At 34.7% G+C, this 20,690-nt stretch overlaps 2 protein-coding genes and 1 pseudogene across 3 annotated transcripts; 2 read left to right on the forward strand and 1 right to left on the reverse strand.

Moving 5' to 3' along the window:
* The first annotated feature begins 3,095 nt into the window (after positions 1-3,095).
* Positions 3,096-7,757, forward strand: LOC124639883 (zinc metalloproteinase nas-4-like). 2 transcript variants are annotated; one of them, XM_047177392.1, is made up of 7 exons: positions 3,096-3,522; positions 4,642-4,812; positions 5,068-5,214; positions 5,647-5,802; positions 6,170-6,303; positions 6,949-7,034; positions 7,592-7,757. In XM_047177392.1, the coding sequence occupies exons 1-7, from the start codon at positions 3,324-3,326 to the stop codon at positions 7,653-7,655; spliced, it is 957 nt and encodes a 318-aa protein (XP_047033348.1). In that variant the 5' UTR covers positions 3,096-3,323; the 3' UTR covers positions 7,656-7,757. The 2 variants fall into 2 exon arrangements, with proteins under 2 accessions (XP_047033348.1, XP_047033349.1); XM_047177393.1 differs by having other exon boundaries at positions 3,097-3,522; positions 6,949-7,055.
* Positions 7,758-7,932: 175 nt separating this feature from the next.
* Positions 7,933-9,347, reverse strand: LOC124639594. The gene is made up of 4 exons (XM_047177033.1): positions 9,116-9,347; positions 8,893-8,954; positions 8,499-8,655; positions 7,933-8,130 (listed from the first exon to the last, which is right to left on the reverse strand). Exons 1-4 carry the CDS (start codon positions 9,345-9,347, stop codon positions 8,048-8,050), a joined length of 534 nt encoding a protein of 177 aa, XP_047032989.1. The 3' UTR covers positions 7,933-8,047.
* A 2,265-nt stretch (positions 9,348-11,612) lies between these two features.
* Positions 11,613-20,439, forward strand: LOC124639715 (annotated as a pseudogene).
* Positions 20,440-20,690: the final 251 nt, after the last annotated feature.

Genomic DNA, 20,690 nt, shown 5'->3' on the forward strand with positions numbered 1-20,690 from the left:
TGCTGTACTTTGATCGTAGTTAATCGGAATCATACTGATTCTGATAATACTAGAGGTCAGCTTTTGAGTCATGAATCGGAGATGCTCAAAACTTTCCATTTTGTCTGTGGTTTTGGGATATAATGTTTGTTTATTTATCGTTTTATTTTATTCATCAAGGTCTATATTGACATATTAAAATATGATAGATGCAGTAGCGGTTTGCTCTTTATTTGTATCAGCGTTAAAAGCCTTTGCCTAAAGTAGGCATGTAGAATTTTTATTCGATCATTCCTTAATGCCACAAAAATGTCTCATCCATGATATATTAGGTAAGCATATCAACTAAAAATACCCTATGTACACCTACATAATTGCAAGATTTACACAGTTTTTCATCGAGCAAACAGTGAATATCTTTCTGTATTTTTAACCGACTTCCCAAAAAGGAGGAGGTTCTCAATTCGTCGGGATCTTTTTTTTTTTTTTTTTTTTTTTTTTATTTTTTATGTATGTTCACCGATTACTCAGAGACGCCTCGACCGATTTGCAAGATTTTTTTTTTGTTTGATAGGGTTTACCTCCCAGGTGGTCCCATAGTCACCAGGTCAGGATCTGATGATGGAAACCCTGAGAAATCGAGGGCAACTTTCGAAAATCGTAGGCATACGTAGGGTAAAAACTTGACACTAAGGCGCATGTCTGATAACACTATGCAATGGTGAAGGCTTGGAGCTGACCTGATGATGAAGACCAGAGAAGGTCGAGGGAACTTGAACAATGAATGTGTAAAACACTACCTCGTGTTTGGGCTTATTTTGTTCGTATTGACGAGACCTTTGCAACAGTGAAGGTTTGAAGCTGACCTGATGATGGAGACCAGCGAAGGTCGAGGGAACTCGACAATTGAATATGTAAACTACCTCGTGCTTGGGCTTATATTGTTCGTATTGATGAGAACTTTCCACTGCGGATATGACATGCGGATAGTGACAACTATGCTTGTCACTGAAAAGCTAAAAATAAAAAACTTTTTACAAAAAAATAAAACCGACTCCCAAAAACACTGAAAAGCAAAAAAAAACTATTCTTAGGTGCATCGGCCTAGAAGTCGGTGGCGTTATAAACTTAGTTACATCCATTAGACACCGACTTCTAGGCCGATGCACCTAAGAATAGTTTTTTTTTGCTTTTCAGTGTTTTTGGGAGTCGGTTTTATTTTTTTGTAAAAAGTTTTCTAATTGACATTCGATTATTCGAATCGAACACGAGACGTCTTTGAAAAGTCATGTTTACAATGTGCCGGAGACAGCACAGGTCTCTTCCTACTTACTCGAGATTAGGACAAAAAGATACTCGTAAACACATATAACTTCACTCAATGGTAACTATTGAAAACGAAAACGATGGGGGAATATAGTGAATTATTTGTGACAGATACAGTAAGATTCTTTAATTTCTCGTTGGGTACCTGTATGATACGGAAAAGGACTAAAATTTTGACAATAAAACATCATCTTAGTTCGGCCATTCAGAGAATGCGTTCCTGACACGTCGCGATTGAACTGACGACGTAACTTTGCAATGGCGTTGCAGTTACGATAAAAATATTTTTGCTGGTTGTTTACCGTTTTAACAATTGAGGAGCATTAAAACAACATTATTATATCAATAATCAATGAATGTTATAATTTTGTGCCAAACTGAGTGTCAAATAACTTGGTAAACAATATTTTTCTAAATCTATACTGCGCTATTACAAGGTTATGTCAGCGGTTTATATTTTGTAGTGCTGTGCTAAAAATAACAGGCAAGTATCGTAATCTGTTCTTATACAGTTATAATATAAAATAATACGTTTTGATTTTCTTTTTAAGAATTGGAAAATAATGGACTATAAGACTTAATTATAACTTTTATGAAATATAAAAATAAAACTATGACCAAACCGCATTTTTATACTTAGATTAAAAATGGTAACCCCAAATGGCGTTATGGGCCGCCATTTTGTGACGCTAAAACAGTCGTCCGTTGTCGTTTCGTGCGCATAGACCACGTTTTTCAAGTGTTTTCGATCTGTTTTTATTTGATTACCCGGCTTTTGTTAGACCGAGATATCAGGATTGATTCTGTTATTGATAATAATATAATTATACATGTAGGCGAAGATGATGATGAAGACACCACCTCCTCAAGCAAATCGGAGTCTGATTAATATTCTGTTCGCACATTCAATTCAATGTACTTGTAACAAAGAATAAATAAAACAATTTTATTATATGAATATTACCTTTTTTTGGTTTCCACTTAAATAACTAAAATATAAAACAAATGATTCCGCCAATTTAAAACGAAAATAATCTTAAAATAATGCGGCGGTTCATTTTGAAGGAACGGTAACGAACTCAGTGTTATGTTGTGCCCATCACTAGTCGTGACTAACTGATAGGTGTCAGGAACGCATTCTCTGAACGGCCGAAGTATAGTATTTTTATTGCCCATGTATTTTAATCCCATTTAGATTAAGATTTTGTTACCCAGAAAGAAACACGATTTGCCTTTCGATATTAATTAGCAATGTAGTATTGACGAGAGCAAGAAAAATGATTGCTTTTTGTGACCAAATCTTGCCTTGCTTTGGTTTCTCGTTAAATAAAGTACACGTAGATACAGATGAAGAAAAATTCATGAGGAGCTGTCTGCTTCGTCATCCATGTTTTCAGTTTTTCATGTCATTTCCTCAGTGTAACGGAAACGGATGTTGTAGATAAAAAATATTACAACCATCAACTGAATTAATTGTTACAATAAAACGTTAAACTGGTTCTAAAAATCTTTTTTTTTTAACATCTTGTTTTCTTTTGAACAATTGAATTGTTTCACATCTAATCAGTTACATAAGGAAATTATTTTATAACATAGCAATCACAGTTCCTACAAAATATTTACATAACAATATCAGGAAGCAGCGGAAGATAATAAATTTCATAATAAAAACTACCAAAATAAACTTAAAATGGAAATCAAATAGCATTCAAGGCTTTTCTTATCGATTAGCTACATATTTTCGTACACATCCTTTATCAGGAAGTTCGGAGTAATGAACCTTGTTCGCTTGTGTTTACCCTATGACTGGTCTTCGCGACACCTTTATAAAACGCGCGGCTCACGAATTCTCTTCACATACCTACTGCTGGCTTCTGATCGCCTAGTCCTTTTACTTAAACAATACTATAGAAAAAATAAAAATAAATATTTAAAAATAAAACTAAAATATAAATAAATAAGTTATAAAAAATATAAAGTTAACTAAATTTAGGGGTTTTTAACTAAATTGAGTAAAAATGAATTCTTTACTTCACATTTTCTTTATTACTTTAATTAGTAGAAATAATGCACTGCCGCAGCGAGCAGGCGGGGGTTATTATAATTTAATTGATTTTTTATATGACGATATAGAAGAAAACAGTATTTATGGAAGTCAAACAATAGACGTGTCGAGTTTGGGACCCGAAGCTTATGGACTACCGAAGAATGAAAGCGGTGAGTTATTATTAATTTTTAATTCTTGCACAAAAATACTTAAGCTATTAAAGTATTTTTCGCTATACTTACATTTATCATACATCACAGTAATTCATTAAAAGTTTTTAATTATTAGATCAACGTTACCGTTAACTTTTCATTTCCCATAATGAATAGTTACCACTGCCTACTCTAATTAAAGGGGTTTAAAACACATTTTGAAGTTCCATCAATTATAATAATCTTTCCATCTGCAATTTTCACGATTCTCAGCTCACTTGGAAGTTTTATTAATCTTAAAAGTTTATTGCAGTTTTTTATTGGTGTGTTAAGTGTTAGAGCTGAATAAGGAACATAGCTTTGGGTTTTGAATTTAAAACAAATTAACATTCATTTATAAAAAGTCTTATTCATTAATTGTCTATCAAGTTTTAGGTGCAATAGATTTGATAAACTTACAAACGTACATATATACACATACATACAGCTTCCTCAGTCAGTAGCTTTATCTTACCTTATCTTAAACTTATAACGGCAACTTAAATGCACTATTCCACATAGAGCCCACTTTCAAACAAAGTACAAAAATAAAGGCAAATGCAAGGAAACAATAAATAATTAATGAATGCAACTCGATACAGGACGAGATGCATCGGCTGTCATGTTTCACGATAAACATGACATCGTCGTGTCAAGCTTAGATAATAAACTTAACGAAAAGTAACGAAGTTGACAGGACACTTCCTTACACTCATGATATCCTAATCGTGTCAATGTAGCACAGCATTGCCAAACTATTTCGTCAACTTTTTCCTTATCGTTAATGCTTTTTTCTTCACTGTATTTCAAATACTTGGATAAGAAAATGCCAAAATTAATCATTTAATAAACCTTGTATTGGAGCTTGGAGCCAAAACCATAACAGTTCTTTGATAGGAATTAGGAACATGGAGGAATGGCAGCTAAGATAGTCGAAGACAGGGGGATAAAAGAGAAATAAATAAATGTATTTGTTTTCCGATTTATATTCGTCGAAAAGAATCGCATATCGTAGCGTAGGACATAGATTTCTGCCATGATCCATGACCACCTATCATAAACTTCTACAAATATTACCCTTGACTGCACAATTTCCAGGATACGCACTAGCGAACTGGTCAGAATCCTCCCTTATGAACCCGGAGGAGGTTGGGGACTACGCGGAGGGGGACATCCTCATGCCGCCACCGCAGGGGAGGAACGGCGTCAGGGAGGAGGTGCTGCGCTGGCCGCAGGGACACATCCCCTATGTCATTGAGGGGTATTTCAGTACGTATTACAATTTCTAGAATATCCAAAAAAACGTATATTCAAGTAGGTGCCTATCTCTCTGTGACAACATTTCGAAGAATTGCGGTGTTAGTGTCTATCTGTGTCTTTATCCCTGTTTCTGCCTTTCGAGGTTTCTACAAACGTAGCTGAGAGATTTCGATAATAGGCCTTCTGTTATCTAGATTTAAGAGTAGTTCCTTTGGGACGCTGGTAAACCTGTGATAAACAGCCAGTTATCATCGATTTTCCTAGGCTCTGAGCAGCGTGAGACCATTCTGAGAGCGATAGCGGATTACCACAGACTGACCTGCCTGCGCTTCGTGCCTTACAACGGACAGAAAGACTACATCACGATACAGAGCAAAAACACCGGCTGCTGGTCTAGTGTTGGCAGAATCGGTAAGTTAATCGCAGTTTTTACTATCACATTTTTTGAGAAAACAAGGGACTCTAAGCTTCTTCTCAATCTTGCAAGTAAAACGGGGTGGAGTAAAAAGGGGTGGGTACTGTAAAGGGTAATTATAACATTTGTAAACTCTTCTAATTCTAGGAACACTCAAATATGAATATATGTTTCAATTTCAGCATTTCTTGTAGTGAATTCCCCTAAATAACAAAGCTACACAACTTATCCTCAAGCTATTTTAATGTTACGTACTTTTTTATGTCAACCACCCAAAACTGCTATTTTATGTTTTAAGTACCTAACAGCCGCATAGGTCAATCGATCAGACTTAGCTACATTCGATTAAGAAGATTAATTGGCTGCCGATCCTCACATAGTACCTACGGCAAATGATGACGATGATTAAGAGAAGACTTTCATTCCAGGTGGTCGTCAAGAAGTGAACCTGCAGTCTCCAGGCTGCGTGTCGAAGAAGGGCACGGTGCTGCACGAGCTGCTGCACGCCGTCGGCTTCATGCACGAGCAGAGCCGCCCCGAGCGCGACGACTTCGTTACTGTGCGCTACAATAACATCAAACCTGGTAAGAAAGTGTATAAGACCTAAAATGTCCCACGCTTTCCTCACTTAATACGCATGTTCAGCACTGGAAGGCCCTTTCCCAACAGTGGACGTTTTATGACTATGACGACGTAGGCCTAGTAAGGATGATCTTCTGATCTTCCACTCCTATTCAATTGATTCACGTCCAAGATGCGTGATCTAGAGTCGAGTACGGAGTTAAAATTTCTATGGTCTTAAAAGTTTTGTAGGGAATTTATTGTAATCTTTTTTTTCACGAATTCAGGAATGCAAGATGTTTCCTCCATTTCCTCTCCATATTCTAAGGGTTTTTGGCATATAAACATTATATTATTATATTAATTGCTCTGTCATTCATAATCTTGCAGGTTCCGAGAGCAACTTCAGGAAGGCGACCAAGAAGCAGACGAACGACTTCAGCGTGCCGTACGACTACAACAGCGTGATGCACTACTCCGAGTACGCCTTCTCCAAGAACCAGCAGAAGACCATCGAGCCCAGGGTATGGTGTCCAGAAAACCACGTATCTTTTAGTGGCTCCTAGCTAAGTATAGCATGAACCCAAACTTTGAGGCTTAGGACATTTGGTTTTGATATGGCTGTATGAAAGAGATTGTTCATAGAATTGTACGTCCTTACATATGAATCACGCAATCTATAAATCTTCGCCTAGCTAAAGTATAAGTATTTATTTTCTTTCTCGTCTTAAGCCATCCTCAGATTGTCTGGAAGATGTCGCTCTTAGCGATAAGCAAAAATTGGTGTACTCATAAAGTATATCCATTTATCTACCTACTTATTCACATAAACCACATAAATATTCATGCTGTATCGGTTGTATTTATTGAGAACTAGCTTCTGCCAGCGGTTTCACCCGCATCCCGTGGGAACTACTTCCCGTACCGGGATAAAAAGTAGCCTATAGCCTTCCTCGATAAATGGGTTATCTAATACTGAAAGAAATTTTCAAATCGGACCAGTAGTTCCTGAGATTAGCGCGTTCAAACAAACAAACTCTTCAGCTTTATAATATTAGTATAGATAGACAGACAGACGTGCCAGAGCACGTCATTTTACAATATTATAACACTAGTTTTCTAACTATGCGTCTATTTCCGAAGAGTAATTTTTTTTCGGATATTTTCAGGTTGGAGGCGTGAAACTTGGACAGCGTGAGGGACTAAGTCGCGGTGACGTTAAGAAAGTCAACCTTATGTACAACTGTAAGAAAGAGTAAGTGGAACTAAGAGCCAGGTATATATGAAACAAATTGATCAGTATTTAAATCTGCACAAAATACTTAAGTTGCACCCCTTGCACCTTTCTTAAGTATACGTAGTTAAGTTGCACCTCTCTAGATGTAAAATGTATTGAAATATAAATAAGAAGAAATGTTCAATGAATAAACTCACGGAGGGTTTAATGATACCGAATTATAAAACGTTACTGACAATTATTGGTATCTGCTTATCTCTCAGTTTGCAAATTAATTAGCCAATTGCCTCAATTTAATATATTCGTATACATTTGGCTTCATCTCTCTATACAATTATTGATTAAAAAGTTAATCGGTTTGCTTGTTTGCCTGAAAGCTCTAAGCGTTTGGTTCGATTTGATAAAAAATCATATTTACTTTTCGAGGTAAGCTATCAGTATTGTTAATATGTGCTCTCAGGTACCTTTTTATTAGTTAGACAAGAAGGTTTCCATTAAAACACTGGCAAACCGCGGGCTGAAACGAGTGTTACTATAAAAGATAATGCCTAATTATGGTCAACTTTAATTTTCAGGGAGCCACAAAACGGTTGGTTGGGAGGAGTTTTCCAGAACTGGTTCGGAGCTAAATCGCGTTAATTTATACTTATTTATCACTTATCCGTATTTAAATCACAAAGATCTGATAGTTGTAAGTGTTCTAGTCTTCATGTTTGTATGAATTAAAGAGTTTATTATTTATTTTTGGCTTTTAATACTAACTTATTCCTTATACTTACTTATAATTATACTTGTAACGACGTTTTTATTCAGTTTCTCAGAGTCTATCTTTGAGTAATGGAATGATTATAGGTACCTATTATAATATTTTTACTATTGTTTCTACAAGAAATAAGAGAATTAATAAAACAACAAATTAAGTTACTTATAACTTGTTTAATCATGTTCGACTAATATCTACAAGATTATTAAATTTCACAATCATTATATGATACTAGGCCGGTATAAGTCATGAGGAGTTATCAATCGAATTAGGACTTCTCATATCTCTCTATCTCCATCGACATCAAACATCTGATGAACTTATAGGCTCTGTCGCAGGGGCAGGTTTCCTCTGAAAAGAAACAAAAAAGTTGGTTCCTTAAAAGTAATAGGTAACTGTCATTTAAAATCATCATCGACTTGAAACATTTCATAAAAATTAGGTGGCCGGTTTGATTCGTCATTATTATTGCCTTTTATTATCCCACTGCGACACCTCTTCTCATAATAAGAAGGAATGAGAGGTAAGTAATTAGCATTTTTAGTCCATGCGGATCGGTGAGTTCAGCTTTTCAGATTTCTTTAACGATGTTTTCCTTCACCGTAAGTCATTGCAGTCTAAGATAGATTTTTAATCATCTCTCTCTCCTTACTTAACACATTAACAGCCTAAGCTAGATTTAAACCACCTATTGCAAGACTAGGGTATCATAAACTTACGTCGATCAGCCGCGCAGAGAGCAGTCATGTCTCCAATATCGTCCATGGGCTTGCCATTCCGTTGTCCCGCGAATATGACGGCTGCCCTCGCTGGGTTCAACTGCATACCGTCTTCTGATACTATCCCAACGTTCTCGAAGACGCAACGGATGAAACACTGGAGTAAAAAAATACATTAATAGAACAATCCGTAACTTTACATAAGAGTCGTCGTAAAGTCAATAGCAACCAACTTCGGACAAGCAAAGCTTCTCGAAAGGATTTGGTTATTTGGTTTGACTACACAAGATAATGGAAATCAATTTGGTATAACTTATTCCTATGATAACATTTAAATCATAAACATTTATTTGCCCAAGTTTAGTTCATAAACAGTTCCCAGCTTTTAACTTACCTTAGGCGTTTTATCATTTTCGTCTATGAAACTGCCACTTTCATTTAGAGATTCCAAGTAAGCTGAAATGAGAATGGAATAATTTATTATTGTGGAAATAATATAAGTAACATAAAACATATTGGATATGAGGGAAAAATATGGAACACTTCTTGGCAATCGAGTAAAAGAGTAAAGGTTTTGAATTTGGCTATCAGAATAACACAATTCTAGGGCATCTTACCCATTTCAATCCGATAACTCTCATTACAAGCGTTCATAACAGCAATGACATCTACATCGGCGTTATTATCAATGCTGCTATCCTGGTCAGACATAGTGGTCGTCGTCATGGCTTCCTTAGGCATTGCACTCGTTTTAGTATTTGCCGACTGCGTCAAGGCAAATGTTATGACGGTTAAACCGATGGCGAGTAGAACTCTCGTCATTTTGATGGAAATATTATACACTGACATTGAATATGGTCAATCTGCTATTTATGTGGAGCGAGTATTTGATTGGTACAGAGGCGGTAAACATTTCTGATTTTATAAAAAACAGCGCAGTAAATTTTTAAAAATCTGTTTTCTATTAGAATTAAGTATAGTATTAAAATTCATATTAAGCGCTTGGAAAACTATAGGTACAAGACTTTTGATCATGCATAAGTAATATAGTGGTTTTCATGCCTAAAGTCTCGTGAGTTATATCTGATATCAGTTTGGGCAGAATAGACTCCACGTGACTACTGCTTCCCTAGTCACACGGTAACGTACCTATTAATTTTTCATCAAGTAGTTTTTGTTTCGAACACGTGTTTTTCAGTATTGTATATTGATGAAGTTTTTCAATAACGAATAATACATAAATGATAATTTTCAATTTTTTTGTCATTAGTATATTCAGTTAAGTATTTATACCACATGTAAAATTTAAAGAACCTAAAATTAGCTTCATTTGAAATGGAAAAAATAATTCAGGAATAAAAAAAAAATAATAGTTTAAAAAAAACTAAAAAACACGCTTTTTATAGAAAAACGCACTAAAAAATAGAAAATAAATTTTAATAAATTTAAATTAAGAAAACAGTGTTAAAAATTTCAATGAATATAAATTAATAATAGTGTGAATACAAAAAAAAAATATATTTAAAAAAAAGCGTGGGGTGCATGGTGTCAATAGTTATAAATATTTTATTGACAGATATGAGTACAGTGATTTTCATTTCGATAATATCTTAAAAAGCACCCCACGCATTTTTTAAATATTTTTTTTTGTATTCACACTATTATTAATTTATATTCATTGAAATTTTTAACACTGTTTTCTTAATTTAAATTCATTAAAATTTATTTTCTATTTTTTAGTGCGTTTTTCTATAAAAAGCGTGTTTTTTAGTTTTTTTTTAAACTATTATTTATTTTCTACTTTTTAGTTTGTTTTAAAACTATTATTTGTTTTGTAGAATTAAAATTCTCTTTAGTATACAAAAAATTGTCAATATTAGAGAAAACGGCTAAAGATAATTGGAAATAAAAATTAACATCGAGTCCTGCCTTATCGACTGTAGAGAAAAATTCTAGAAAATTTTAATTAATTTTCTTACCTTATCGACTATAGATGAAAATTATATAAATTATCAAAAATCATATTTTGCAAATTGAAAAGCCTAGAAGTCGGTGTCTAATGGATGTTACTAAGTTAATTTTGCCACTGACTTCTAGGCAAATGCACCTAAAATTAGTTTTTTTTTTTGCTTTTTAGTGTTTTGGGAAGTCGGTTTAATTTTTTTGTAAAAAGGTTACTTATTTGAAGCTTTTCAGTGATACGAATAGTTGTCACTATCCATACAAGTGGGAAGTTCTCATCAATACAAAGAATATAAGTACAAACGAGGTATTTTACATATTCAGTTGTCGAGTTCCCTCGACTTTCTCTGGTCTCCATCATCAGGTCAGCTCCAAACCTTCACTGTTGCATAGGTCTTGTCAATACGAATAATTTAAGCCCAAACACGAGGTAGTTTACATATTCAGTTGTCGAGTTCCCTCGACTTTCTCTGGTCTCTATCATCAGGTCAGCTCCAAACCTTCACTGTTGCAAAGGTCTTGTCAATACAAATAATTTAAGCCCAAACACGAGGTAGTTTACATATTCAGTTGTCGAGTTCCCTCGACCCTCTCTGGTCTCCATCATCAGGTCAGCTCCAAATCTTCACAGTTGAATAGTGCTTTTAGGCGTACACCTGAGTGTCAAGTTTTTACCCTATGTATGCTTACAACTTTCGAAGGTTGCCCTCGATTTCTCAGGGTTTCCATCATCAGATCCTGACCTGATGACTATGGGACCAACTGGCAGCAATTCCGAGTCGAACAAAAAAAGAATCACGTAAATCGGTCTATAAACCTCGGAGTAATCGATGTGTATGTGTAACCTCCTCCTTTTTGGGAAGTCAGTTAAAAATGGAATAATTTTATCAAATTAGTGTATTGTCATCGGTCCTCAATAAATCTAGAAAGTTTGAACGAAATCTGGCCGTTTAAAGTGGGTCAAAATCGCGCCCAAAGAAGTCGGTTACAAACAAACATACAGGTGAAGCTAATAAAAAGCGTGTAATTATGTAATTTGACCGTTAATGCAAATAAACACTAAAATCACTAACTACTTACAGAATTGTACTTACTTACATATGCTTTACATTTCCTTCTAGTTTTGAAAAAAAAAACTGGTAATTATGCTACATGATGATTGATTTAAAAATTGTTTACAAATGCTGCGTCTATTAGTATTATAATCATATAAGCTAGATAGAGCTGTTAATAACATCGTATGATCAAATTAATTAGTTGACTATTTTGGGTTGTTCCGCTTGCATCCATATATCATGTTGTCCCTTGTCTGTCCTTCTGTCTTCGCTTTCACAAAAACTTTATTTCAACGTTTAGTTCGTAACTTATTTAGGTAAATCGTCATTCATTTACTTATTTACTCACTACACTATATGATTTAAATAAAGCAAAAGTTACAAGATTTAAATTAAGTCTATCGGGGCGCGGATGACACCACATTAAACAGCTAGTAGGTACATTATTACAGATACTTAGCGATCGGTATAATTCTGAAAATCGCAGCAACTTAGGCACTTAATTGTCACAAATTGTATGTGGTCGGCACATAATGTGCTATCATTTGTAATCGACGCAAATTGTTGTGATTGTGGATTCTAAATCTGTTTACTAAATATGAGAATGCTTCCTGTACTCATTATCCTTACTTATTTTCAAAACCATTGCATGCCCTCAGTTCAAGTTCAGTCGTATGGGTTAGTCAGATGGCAGAAAGTCTGAGAACCAGTCTTAACTAAGGGTACTTAACTAAATTAAGGAGGCCAGATAGGCAGTCACTCCATGTGGCACAATGCTACACAGCTGTCTAGAAGCCGACGAAAACATAGTTGGGAAAAGGCAAGGCAGATGAATCCGCTGAGAAAATGGTATGCTATGTCTTCTTCTTCTTCTTCTTAGCGTTTATCCCGTCTTGTGACGGGGTCCGCTTTCCGTATCTTCTTCTTCTACTGCGCTCTATCCTGGACATCTTCCTCTTTGAGTTCGCAGATTTCCATGTCTTTCTTTACGACACTCAACCACCGCAGTTTTGGCCTGCCTCTGCGCCTTTGACCGGGTATATCGAGATTGAGTGTCGCATTGCTGATGTACTCAGGTGGTCTCCTTTTAACATGTCCGTACCATCGCAGCCGTTTTTCTTGTATTTTGTCGGCGACATCGCGTACTCCAAGGCTACCGCGTACGTACTCGTTACGGATCTTATCGAGCCTCGTTACTCCGCACATCCACCGCAACATCTTCATCTCGGCAACTTGGATGGTACTGACATTTTTTTTTTAATCCAATCAAATAACCAGGTATGGTTTGAAATAGCTTAGTCAAATTTTACAGTTTATTCAAGATACACAGATTTATCAACTGTTGCACTCTTTCATTACAATTCCTCGACGGTGCATCATTTGATTGCGTTCCCGTTGCATTGCTCATAAACATATGCGATCACTCATACGATTTACTAAAAGCGTCACAAATACACGATATTGCAATACGATGATTCGATATTACGTAGCTGTAGTAAATGAGTTTAGAGTATATGAATGTAACCTATTGTAAGATATACCTGATATATTTTCGATAAGGTTCGTTCTTGTTTACATCTAGATACATAAATATTTTTTCATCCCACCATCTCGGAAAGAGTAGTTTTACCCTTTGATATCTGAGCGCAAAAGCCATTTTTATCCTCTAGAGCGGCAAAGTGATTTGAATTTAGAACATCGTGTGCAATACTCCATTTGTGACAATCTTGAGAAGAATTTTCAAACAAATACATATTAAACAAATAAAATACTGCTTAAAATAGTTATTCAATTAATTAAGTAATTTTTACTATTATTTTTACATAGATTTTTAACCTCGTTTCATTACACGCTTTTTATTAGCTTCACCTGTATGTTTGTAGGTTTGTAACCGACTTCTTTGGGCGCGATTTTGACCCACTTTAAACGGCCAGATTTCGTTCAAACTTTGTAGATTTATTGAGGACCGATGACAATACACTAATTTGATAAAATTATTCCATTTTTAACCGACTTCCCAAAAAGGAGGAGGTTACACATACACATCGATTACTCCGAGGTTTATAGACCGATTTACGTGATTCTTTTTTTGTTCGACTCGGAATAGCTGCCAGTTGGTCCCATAGTCATCAGGTCAGGATCTGATGATGGAAACCCTGAGAAATCGAGGGCAACCATCGAAAGTTGTAGGCATACATAGGGTAAAAACTTGACACTCAGGTGTACGCCTAAAAGCACTATTCAACTGTGAAGATTTGGAGCTGACCTGATGATGGAGACCAGAGAGGGTCGAGGGAACTCGACAACTGAATACGTAAACAACCTCGTGTTTGGGCTTAAATTATTTGTATTGACAAGACCTTTGCAACAGTGAAGGTTTGGAGCTTACCTGATGATGGAGACCAGAGAAAGTCGAGGGAACTCGACAACTGAATATGTAAAATACCTCGTTTGGACTTATATTCTTTGTATTGATGAGAACTTCCCACTTGTATGGATAGTGACAACTATTCGTATCACTGAAAAGCTTTAAATAAATAACCTTTTTACAAAAAAATTAAACCGACTTCCCAAAACACTAAAAAGCAAAAAAAAAAACTAATTTTAGGTGCATCGGCCTAGAAGTCGGTGGCAAAATTAACTTAGTAACATCCATTAGACACCGACTTCTAGGCTTTTCAATTTGCAAAATATGATTTTTGTTAATTTATATAATTTTCATCTATAGTCGATAAGGTAAGAAAATTAATTAGAATTTTCTAGAATTTTTCTCTTCAGTCGATAAGGCAGGACTCGGTGTTAATTTTTATTTCCAATAATTATCTTTAGCCGTTTTCTCTAATATTGACAAATTTTTGTATACTAAAGAGAATTTTAATTCTACAAAACAAATAATAGTTTTAAAACAAACTAAAAATTAGAAAATAAATAATAGTTTAAAAAAACTAAAGACACGCTTTTTATAGAAAAACGAACGAAAAAATAGAAAATAAATTTTAATGAATTTAAATTAAGAAAACAGTGTTAAAAATTTCAATGAATATAAATTAATAATAGTGTGAATACAAAAAAAAATATTTAAAAAAAGCGTGGGGTGCTTTTTAAGATATTATCGAAATGAAAATCACTGTACTCATTATCTGTAAATAAAATATTTATAACTATTGACACCATGCACCCCACGCTTTTTTTTAAATATATTTTTTTGTATTCACACTATTATTATTTTATATTCATTGAAATTTTTAACACTGTTTTCTTAATTTAAATTCATTAAAATTTATTTTCTATTTTTTCGTTCGTTTTTCTATAAAAAGCGTGTCTTTAGTTTTTTTAAACTATTATTTATTTTTAAACTGAGTTTTCAAATAAATGAACTTTAATAGGAACTTCTTTTTAATTTGATACTCATATGTGCGCGCCATTTTGTTTTTTAGCATTTAGTAATTTCCTCGATGAAGTGGGATGAAAATATTATTTTTTATTGTTTTGAGGTCGATTTTCAACCGCAATACATTTTTACACTGAGTTTTGCATAAATAAATTTTAATTGGTACATCTTTTTAATTTGCCACGTGCGTGCCATTTTCTTTTTTTGAGTTTAGAAATTTCTTCGATGAGGTGGGATGAAAAGTTACGTGTTGCACTCGAGTGCAAAGATTTTTCACCCTGTGCTCTTTTGATTCCTCGCTATCCCTCAGGATTCTAATTATTTCAGAATCCTTCTAATTTTAGAATCCTTCGCTTGCTCGGTCATCAAAATTGAGACCGCGGTTAAAAAGCAACGTTGCACTCGTAATAACTCATCCTCCGAGCCTTTTCCCTACTATGTTGGGGTCGGCTTCCAGTCTAACCGGACTGCCTATCTGACCTCCTCAACCCAGTTACCCGGGCAACCCGATACCCCTTGGTTAGACTGGTGTCAGACTTACTGGCTTCTGACTACCCGTAACGACTGCCAAGGATGTTCAATGACAGCCGGGACCTACAGTTTAACGTGCCATCCGAAACACAGTCATTGGTGTCTAAGATATACTTAGAAAGTACATACAAACTTAGAAAAGTTGCATTGGTACTTGCCTGACCTGGAATCGAACCCGCGCCCTCATACTCGGGTTGGTTCTTTGCCCACTAGGCCACCACGACTCGTAATAACTATTGTTACGAAAAATAAATTCATATTGTCATAAGTATAGAAATTAATTTTATTTATTTTATACAATGTACACATTATACATAACTTTATACAAAACTAAAAATAAAATACTATATACAAAATATATATAAACATAAAACATAATATAAAAGATCATATTGTCATAATTTGTTATGGTGATAGGAGATAAGATATTTGATTCTGTGGTAAGCTTAGAGTTATGATAAGCAAGGTAAATTAAAAAGTGCTAATGTACTTCATAATTATAGAGGTATGTTAATATAATATAAAGTAGAAAAAAAAGAAAATAGGGGTTTCTCTACGTGTAGCTGAGAGTAGCTGAGAAACTACCCATTCACACAAAATCGCGTTTATTATTTGTTGCTAATAAACCCTTCTTTACAAAAACAATTAATTCCAATCTAATTGTTCGAAGAACGCTTATTTCTCCTAAGAAAAACAACAGTTGTATATTCGCCGGTTCGCTACAAACGCGTCAAGTCAGACGCCTCTAAATCTTGTTCGAGTAAACAGTTTTAGCTAAACAAATAATGTTATATTAATTTATAGCTCTCATATTGACAGACGTGTACTTTACACGTGGTGGAAATGCCATTGCCCTTACGATTTCACGATAGAAGTACTACGTTACAAGTTTCAGTCGTTTTCCCATAATAATGGTGGTGAACGGCGGGCGTTGTTGCGTTGTCTCATGTAATGTTAAATAAATGTTTTTTATAACGAACGTTCCACAAGTAAAGAACTATCTAACACTGAAAGATTTTTTCAAATTGTACCATTGATCCCTGAGATTATTGCGTTCAAGCAACCAAATCAATTCTTCAGCATTATAATAATAATACAATATTTATATCCCTTTCAATTCTTTCACATATTCAGCATCCAATCTACATTGTGTTTAATAATAATTCAAAACATATTTAAAAACAAATATTAGGTTTTCGAGATAACACACTGAAGAGCATGCAAATTTTATTTGTCACTTTTACTGTAAACGTGTTTAAAAAACATTTCAAAATAGACAGCAAATGCAAAAAGCCTGCATTATTTACATAAATACATATTTATATAGAAATAAAAACAACTATATTTGCTTAAAATACACGAATCAGTACTGATTCAGAGAACTGTTTGTATTTGAGATTGAAACGGTATAATTGATTCCGTATGAATTATTGAAATGTAGCGATAAACAATATGATAATAAATCAAATCACAAGAAAAGACTAGAAGATTTCTTTTATGATCAAATGAAAGAAATTTTCATTGGAGTTGTGTCAACTTAAAAAAAATAGTCGTGGTGGCTTAGTGGGTAAAGAGCCAACCTCTCGAGTATGAGGGTGTGGGATCCACTCCGGGTCAGGCAAGTACAAATGCAACTTTTCTAAATTTTTATGTACTTTCTAAGTATATTTTGGACACCAATTGCTGATCAAAAGGTGAAGGAAAACCTCTTTAGGAAATCTGGACTACAAAGTCTTAAATCACCAACTCGCATTGAGCAAGCATAGTGATTAATGCTCAATCCTTCTCCGTGTCAGCAGTGGGACGATATAAAGGCTGTAACATTCATACATTGTGCCAATTTTTTATATTGATTTTACATGTCAAATATATCTAGAACGTTCTTAACTAGAGTACACCTACCTACCTGTGATATGGTTTAATTTGCGCATACTGTATGCATTATCTATTGTCTAAATATGTAAGAAATCAGTGATATTAGATTTTACTATCTCACAACAGCGTCAACAGCCATGAAAAGCTGTTTATTTATATAAATCTAAATCGAATTTAAGTGAGCTAGTAACACAGTGATTAACCTGATTTTCTAAAACTGAGTTTAATGTTCTGAGTTCCTAAATTAAACTTTATGAACATTATAATAAAGTGCTTCACGACCTGCACTAACGTTACACATTAGGTTTCATTTACCTACCCTCGTTTCATCCGTAATTAAGTAATTATGAGTCATGTTCACTTTTATCACCCATGCAGCGATGTAACGATGTTAACCGTTGCATGCTGCAGTTCTGTTGCACTTTGTCTAACTATAGAAGGGTTTATTCATTTGAGCAGAAATACCATTTCAACTTTAATATAGGTAAGTCAGGAATTGCTAACAGTACAGTTGTATGCAAATTACTTTGCAACTGTTAGATTGGCTACGAGTTACTGAGAAACGGTTAAAATGTATGAACTGTACGTCGATTCTATAAAATCTCACAACTCACTTCGACATCACTCTCACTTCGCATTCGTTCTAAAGGTAGAATTCCGTGGAAGCGACAATAGTCAACCTATGAAAATGTATGGCACCGTTGCCGAGGCCCGTGACAGTCGCGCGCGGCCGACGAATTTCGTAAGCTGCTCGCGGCATTGTCAACTATTTAATTCTGGTTTTACTAAAATTCTATAGATGTTATTAAGCGCTAGACCATGTTGAGAAGCGTACGGCCGCGAGCGGCTCACGAAATTCGTCGGCCGCGCGCGACTGTCGCGGCCCTCGGCTGCGGTGCCATATATTTTCATAGGTTGACTATTGTCGCGCGCGGCTGCGACAATCGCGACCCACGGAATTCTACCTTAAAGTTTCGTGATTGACATTGTCAAACTACACTAGCGCTACTCTTTCGAGCGTGTTGACGAGTTGAACTAAATTAAATTCGAGATTTTGACAGATCTGTCAAAATCTGTCTATCTATAGGGGAGGTAGGGGAGAGATGGGCAGTTGGGAGACATGATCAAATCAGAATAAAAGGGGGATCCTTTTATTCTGATTTGATCATAGTTTTGTTTTTTTTTTATTGGGTAGTTCACGTTACCGACTGGTAACGGTGTTCATCCATAGACTATCTGTCATTTCTGTGAGTTGTCAAGAACAAACACTCGTAAAAGTACTTAAATATTTTGTTGCGGTTTCGGATCGTTATAAAGAGAAAACTAATGAAAGGTATGTGTATTTTCTATTATTAATGATTGATTGTCAAAATCTCCAGTTACGATTATAGTAAGTTGATGCAATCAAGTGCCCATCCCTCCCCTACCTCCCCTAAAGTATGAAATGACATTTCGAATCGAAGTGAAATGCGAGTTGTTGTTCGAATTTTATAGAATCGCAGGACTGGTTATAGTTATTATTTCTGCATAAATCAAACAGCATGCGAAAATATACGTATAACTCCGGGAAATCAAGTTAAAGCCTACGGATTAAAATTTCAGATAATGTTTGCTTACAAACTGGTGCAACTTACTGGTGAAATATTAATTAGTGAATACTTGTTGCTGCTAAAATTCTGAATATGTCTATTTTTCCTAGAGACGATTATAATATTCATCTCCTTGAATCGTCTACTTATAGGTATTGCTTCCAGGTATATCGTCCATTTACTTCTCTTTATTCTGGTGTTCGCCAAAGTGAATTTGTCCTGATAAGGTTCCCACTAGGGCAGTTTCTTGCTAAGAAAATGAAGGTCGAAGGTCGACTTTGATTTAGGACAAATGTATCGAAAGTAATATCAATTTCTTTAATTCCGGACTTTTAATTAAAGATGTATTTACAAGAAAGGTCCCCTTGCTAGTGCACTGTTGAATTTCTGAGCAGCCTTTTATCTTATCCTGACAAATTACGGCTCAGTTTGAAATTCCACAGTTTTTTATTCAGTTATTCATACGAATGGTTCACAGCTAGTTGTCTTGGTATAAATAATGAGGGCTAAACCATTGCAAACAATATTAGGGGTGGTTGTGTTTTATTTTCATATATTCGGAGTGCTTGGTGGTAAGATTTCTGAACGTTTATCTATTTTAGTATCTAAACAGGCATTTTAGACTAGGGAAAACCGAACCTAAACCATAAGAGTATATAATACTATAAATTATTCTTGTGGATTCTATTATTTTAGCCGTATTTGCGGGGCTCAAGCAGCTCATAATGATGACATTATTTATCAATTTAAATATTTACCTAGGTAGGTACCTATGATATGACTTTTCTTAAATCTAAATATATTTTCAGAAACCGACGAGGAAACACAGCCAGCTTACGAATACGTACAAATATTTAAAAGCATACCAGCACTGTTTGAATATCTACTAGACGCTTTAGAAGAAAGACCAGAAATATTAGAGAAGAATGATGTAACTATGTTTAACAGAAACCTTGACGTTGATAATTCAGAAGAATGTGAAAATTCTGAATATGATAAGACAATTGAAAAACGAAATGCAAAATGTGATGTGAATGATAATAGTTCTAACAATATTAATAAAAGAGATACAGATACTTCTAATGAGGTAAAAGAAACGACTGCAGCTTACGAATATGGTAATAGTAACTTTGTCATGACAGGTTTGGATGAAATAGACAGCAGTAAAGTGCTAAAAGTTACAAGAAGGCATGTAAACAATGACTTTAAAAACAAGGATATAGGTGATATGAAAAATAAAATAAAAACAAATGAAAACAGACTAAAAGGTCGTTTCAAAAGAGATGTTCTTTCTAAGCTAGATGATGATACTGCTGATTTATTCAGGACTTACGGTGAAGGCTTTATTGGATTTGAACATTTGTTTGGCTTGGATTTGAAGCCTGAAGAAATAGAAGAACGCATACTTGAGGCTGAAAAGCTTTTGGAAGAACACAACAGTAAGAAAAATGAAGAGTAAGAATACTAGTTTTGGTAATACGTTCCTTAGTTATGTTTAGAATAAGACTATTTCAAAAGTTTTTCTCTCGAATTACCTTTGTATGTGGCAGATTAGATCTAAAGTTCTAGTTCTTTAACAAAAACTTGAAGCAAACTGAATGAAAGAAATGTGTTTATCTTCACATAGTTCGGAAGAAAATCTTGTAAAAAAGTAGATACGTTTTGGGTTAGATAGAACCTAGGCATACAAGTAGTAATAAAAGTTTCGTTAAAACCTTCATTGACTTTTATTGAGATTTTTAATGATGGTGATGATTTCAATACTTATTTCATACGTATGCATGTTCAT

Source organism: Helicoverpa zea, chromosome 19, assembly GCF_022581195.2.
Source record: "Helicoverpa zea isolate HzStark_Cry1AcR chromosome 19, ilHelZeax1.1, whole genome shotgun sequence".
Lineage (NCBI taxonomy): Eukaryota > Metazoa > Arthropoda > Insecta > Lepidoptera > Noctuidae > Helicoverpa > Helicoverpa zea.

Coding starts and splice junctions, on each gene's coding strand:
- LOC124639883 (XM_047177392.1), top strand. CDS start 3,324: ATGAATTCTTTACTTCACATTTTCTTTATTACTTTAATTAGTAGAAAT. Junction 5,803..6,169: donor CTACAATAACATCAAACCTG/GTAAGAAAGTGT, acceptor ATAATCTTGCAG/GTTCCGAGAGCAACTTCAGG. Junction 6,304..6,948: donor AGAAGACCATCGAGCCCAGG/GTATGGTGTCCA, acceptor GGATATTTTCAG/GTTGGAGGCGTGAAACTTGG.
- LOC124639594 (XM_047177033.1), bottom strand. CDS start 9,347: ATGTCAGTGTATAATATTTCCATCAAAATGACGAGAGTTCTACTCGCC. Junction 8,955..9,115: donor GAGTTATCGGATTGAAATGG/GTAAGATGCCCT, acceptor TTCTCATTTCAG/CTTACTTGGAATCTCTAAAT. Junction 8,656..8,892: donor AAAATGATAAAACGCCTAAG/GTAAGTTAAAAG, acceptor TTTTTACTCCAG/TGTTTCATCCGTTGCGTCTT.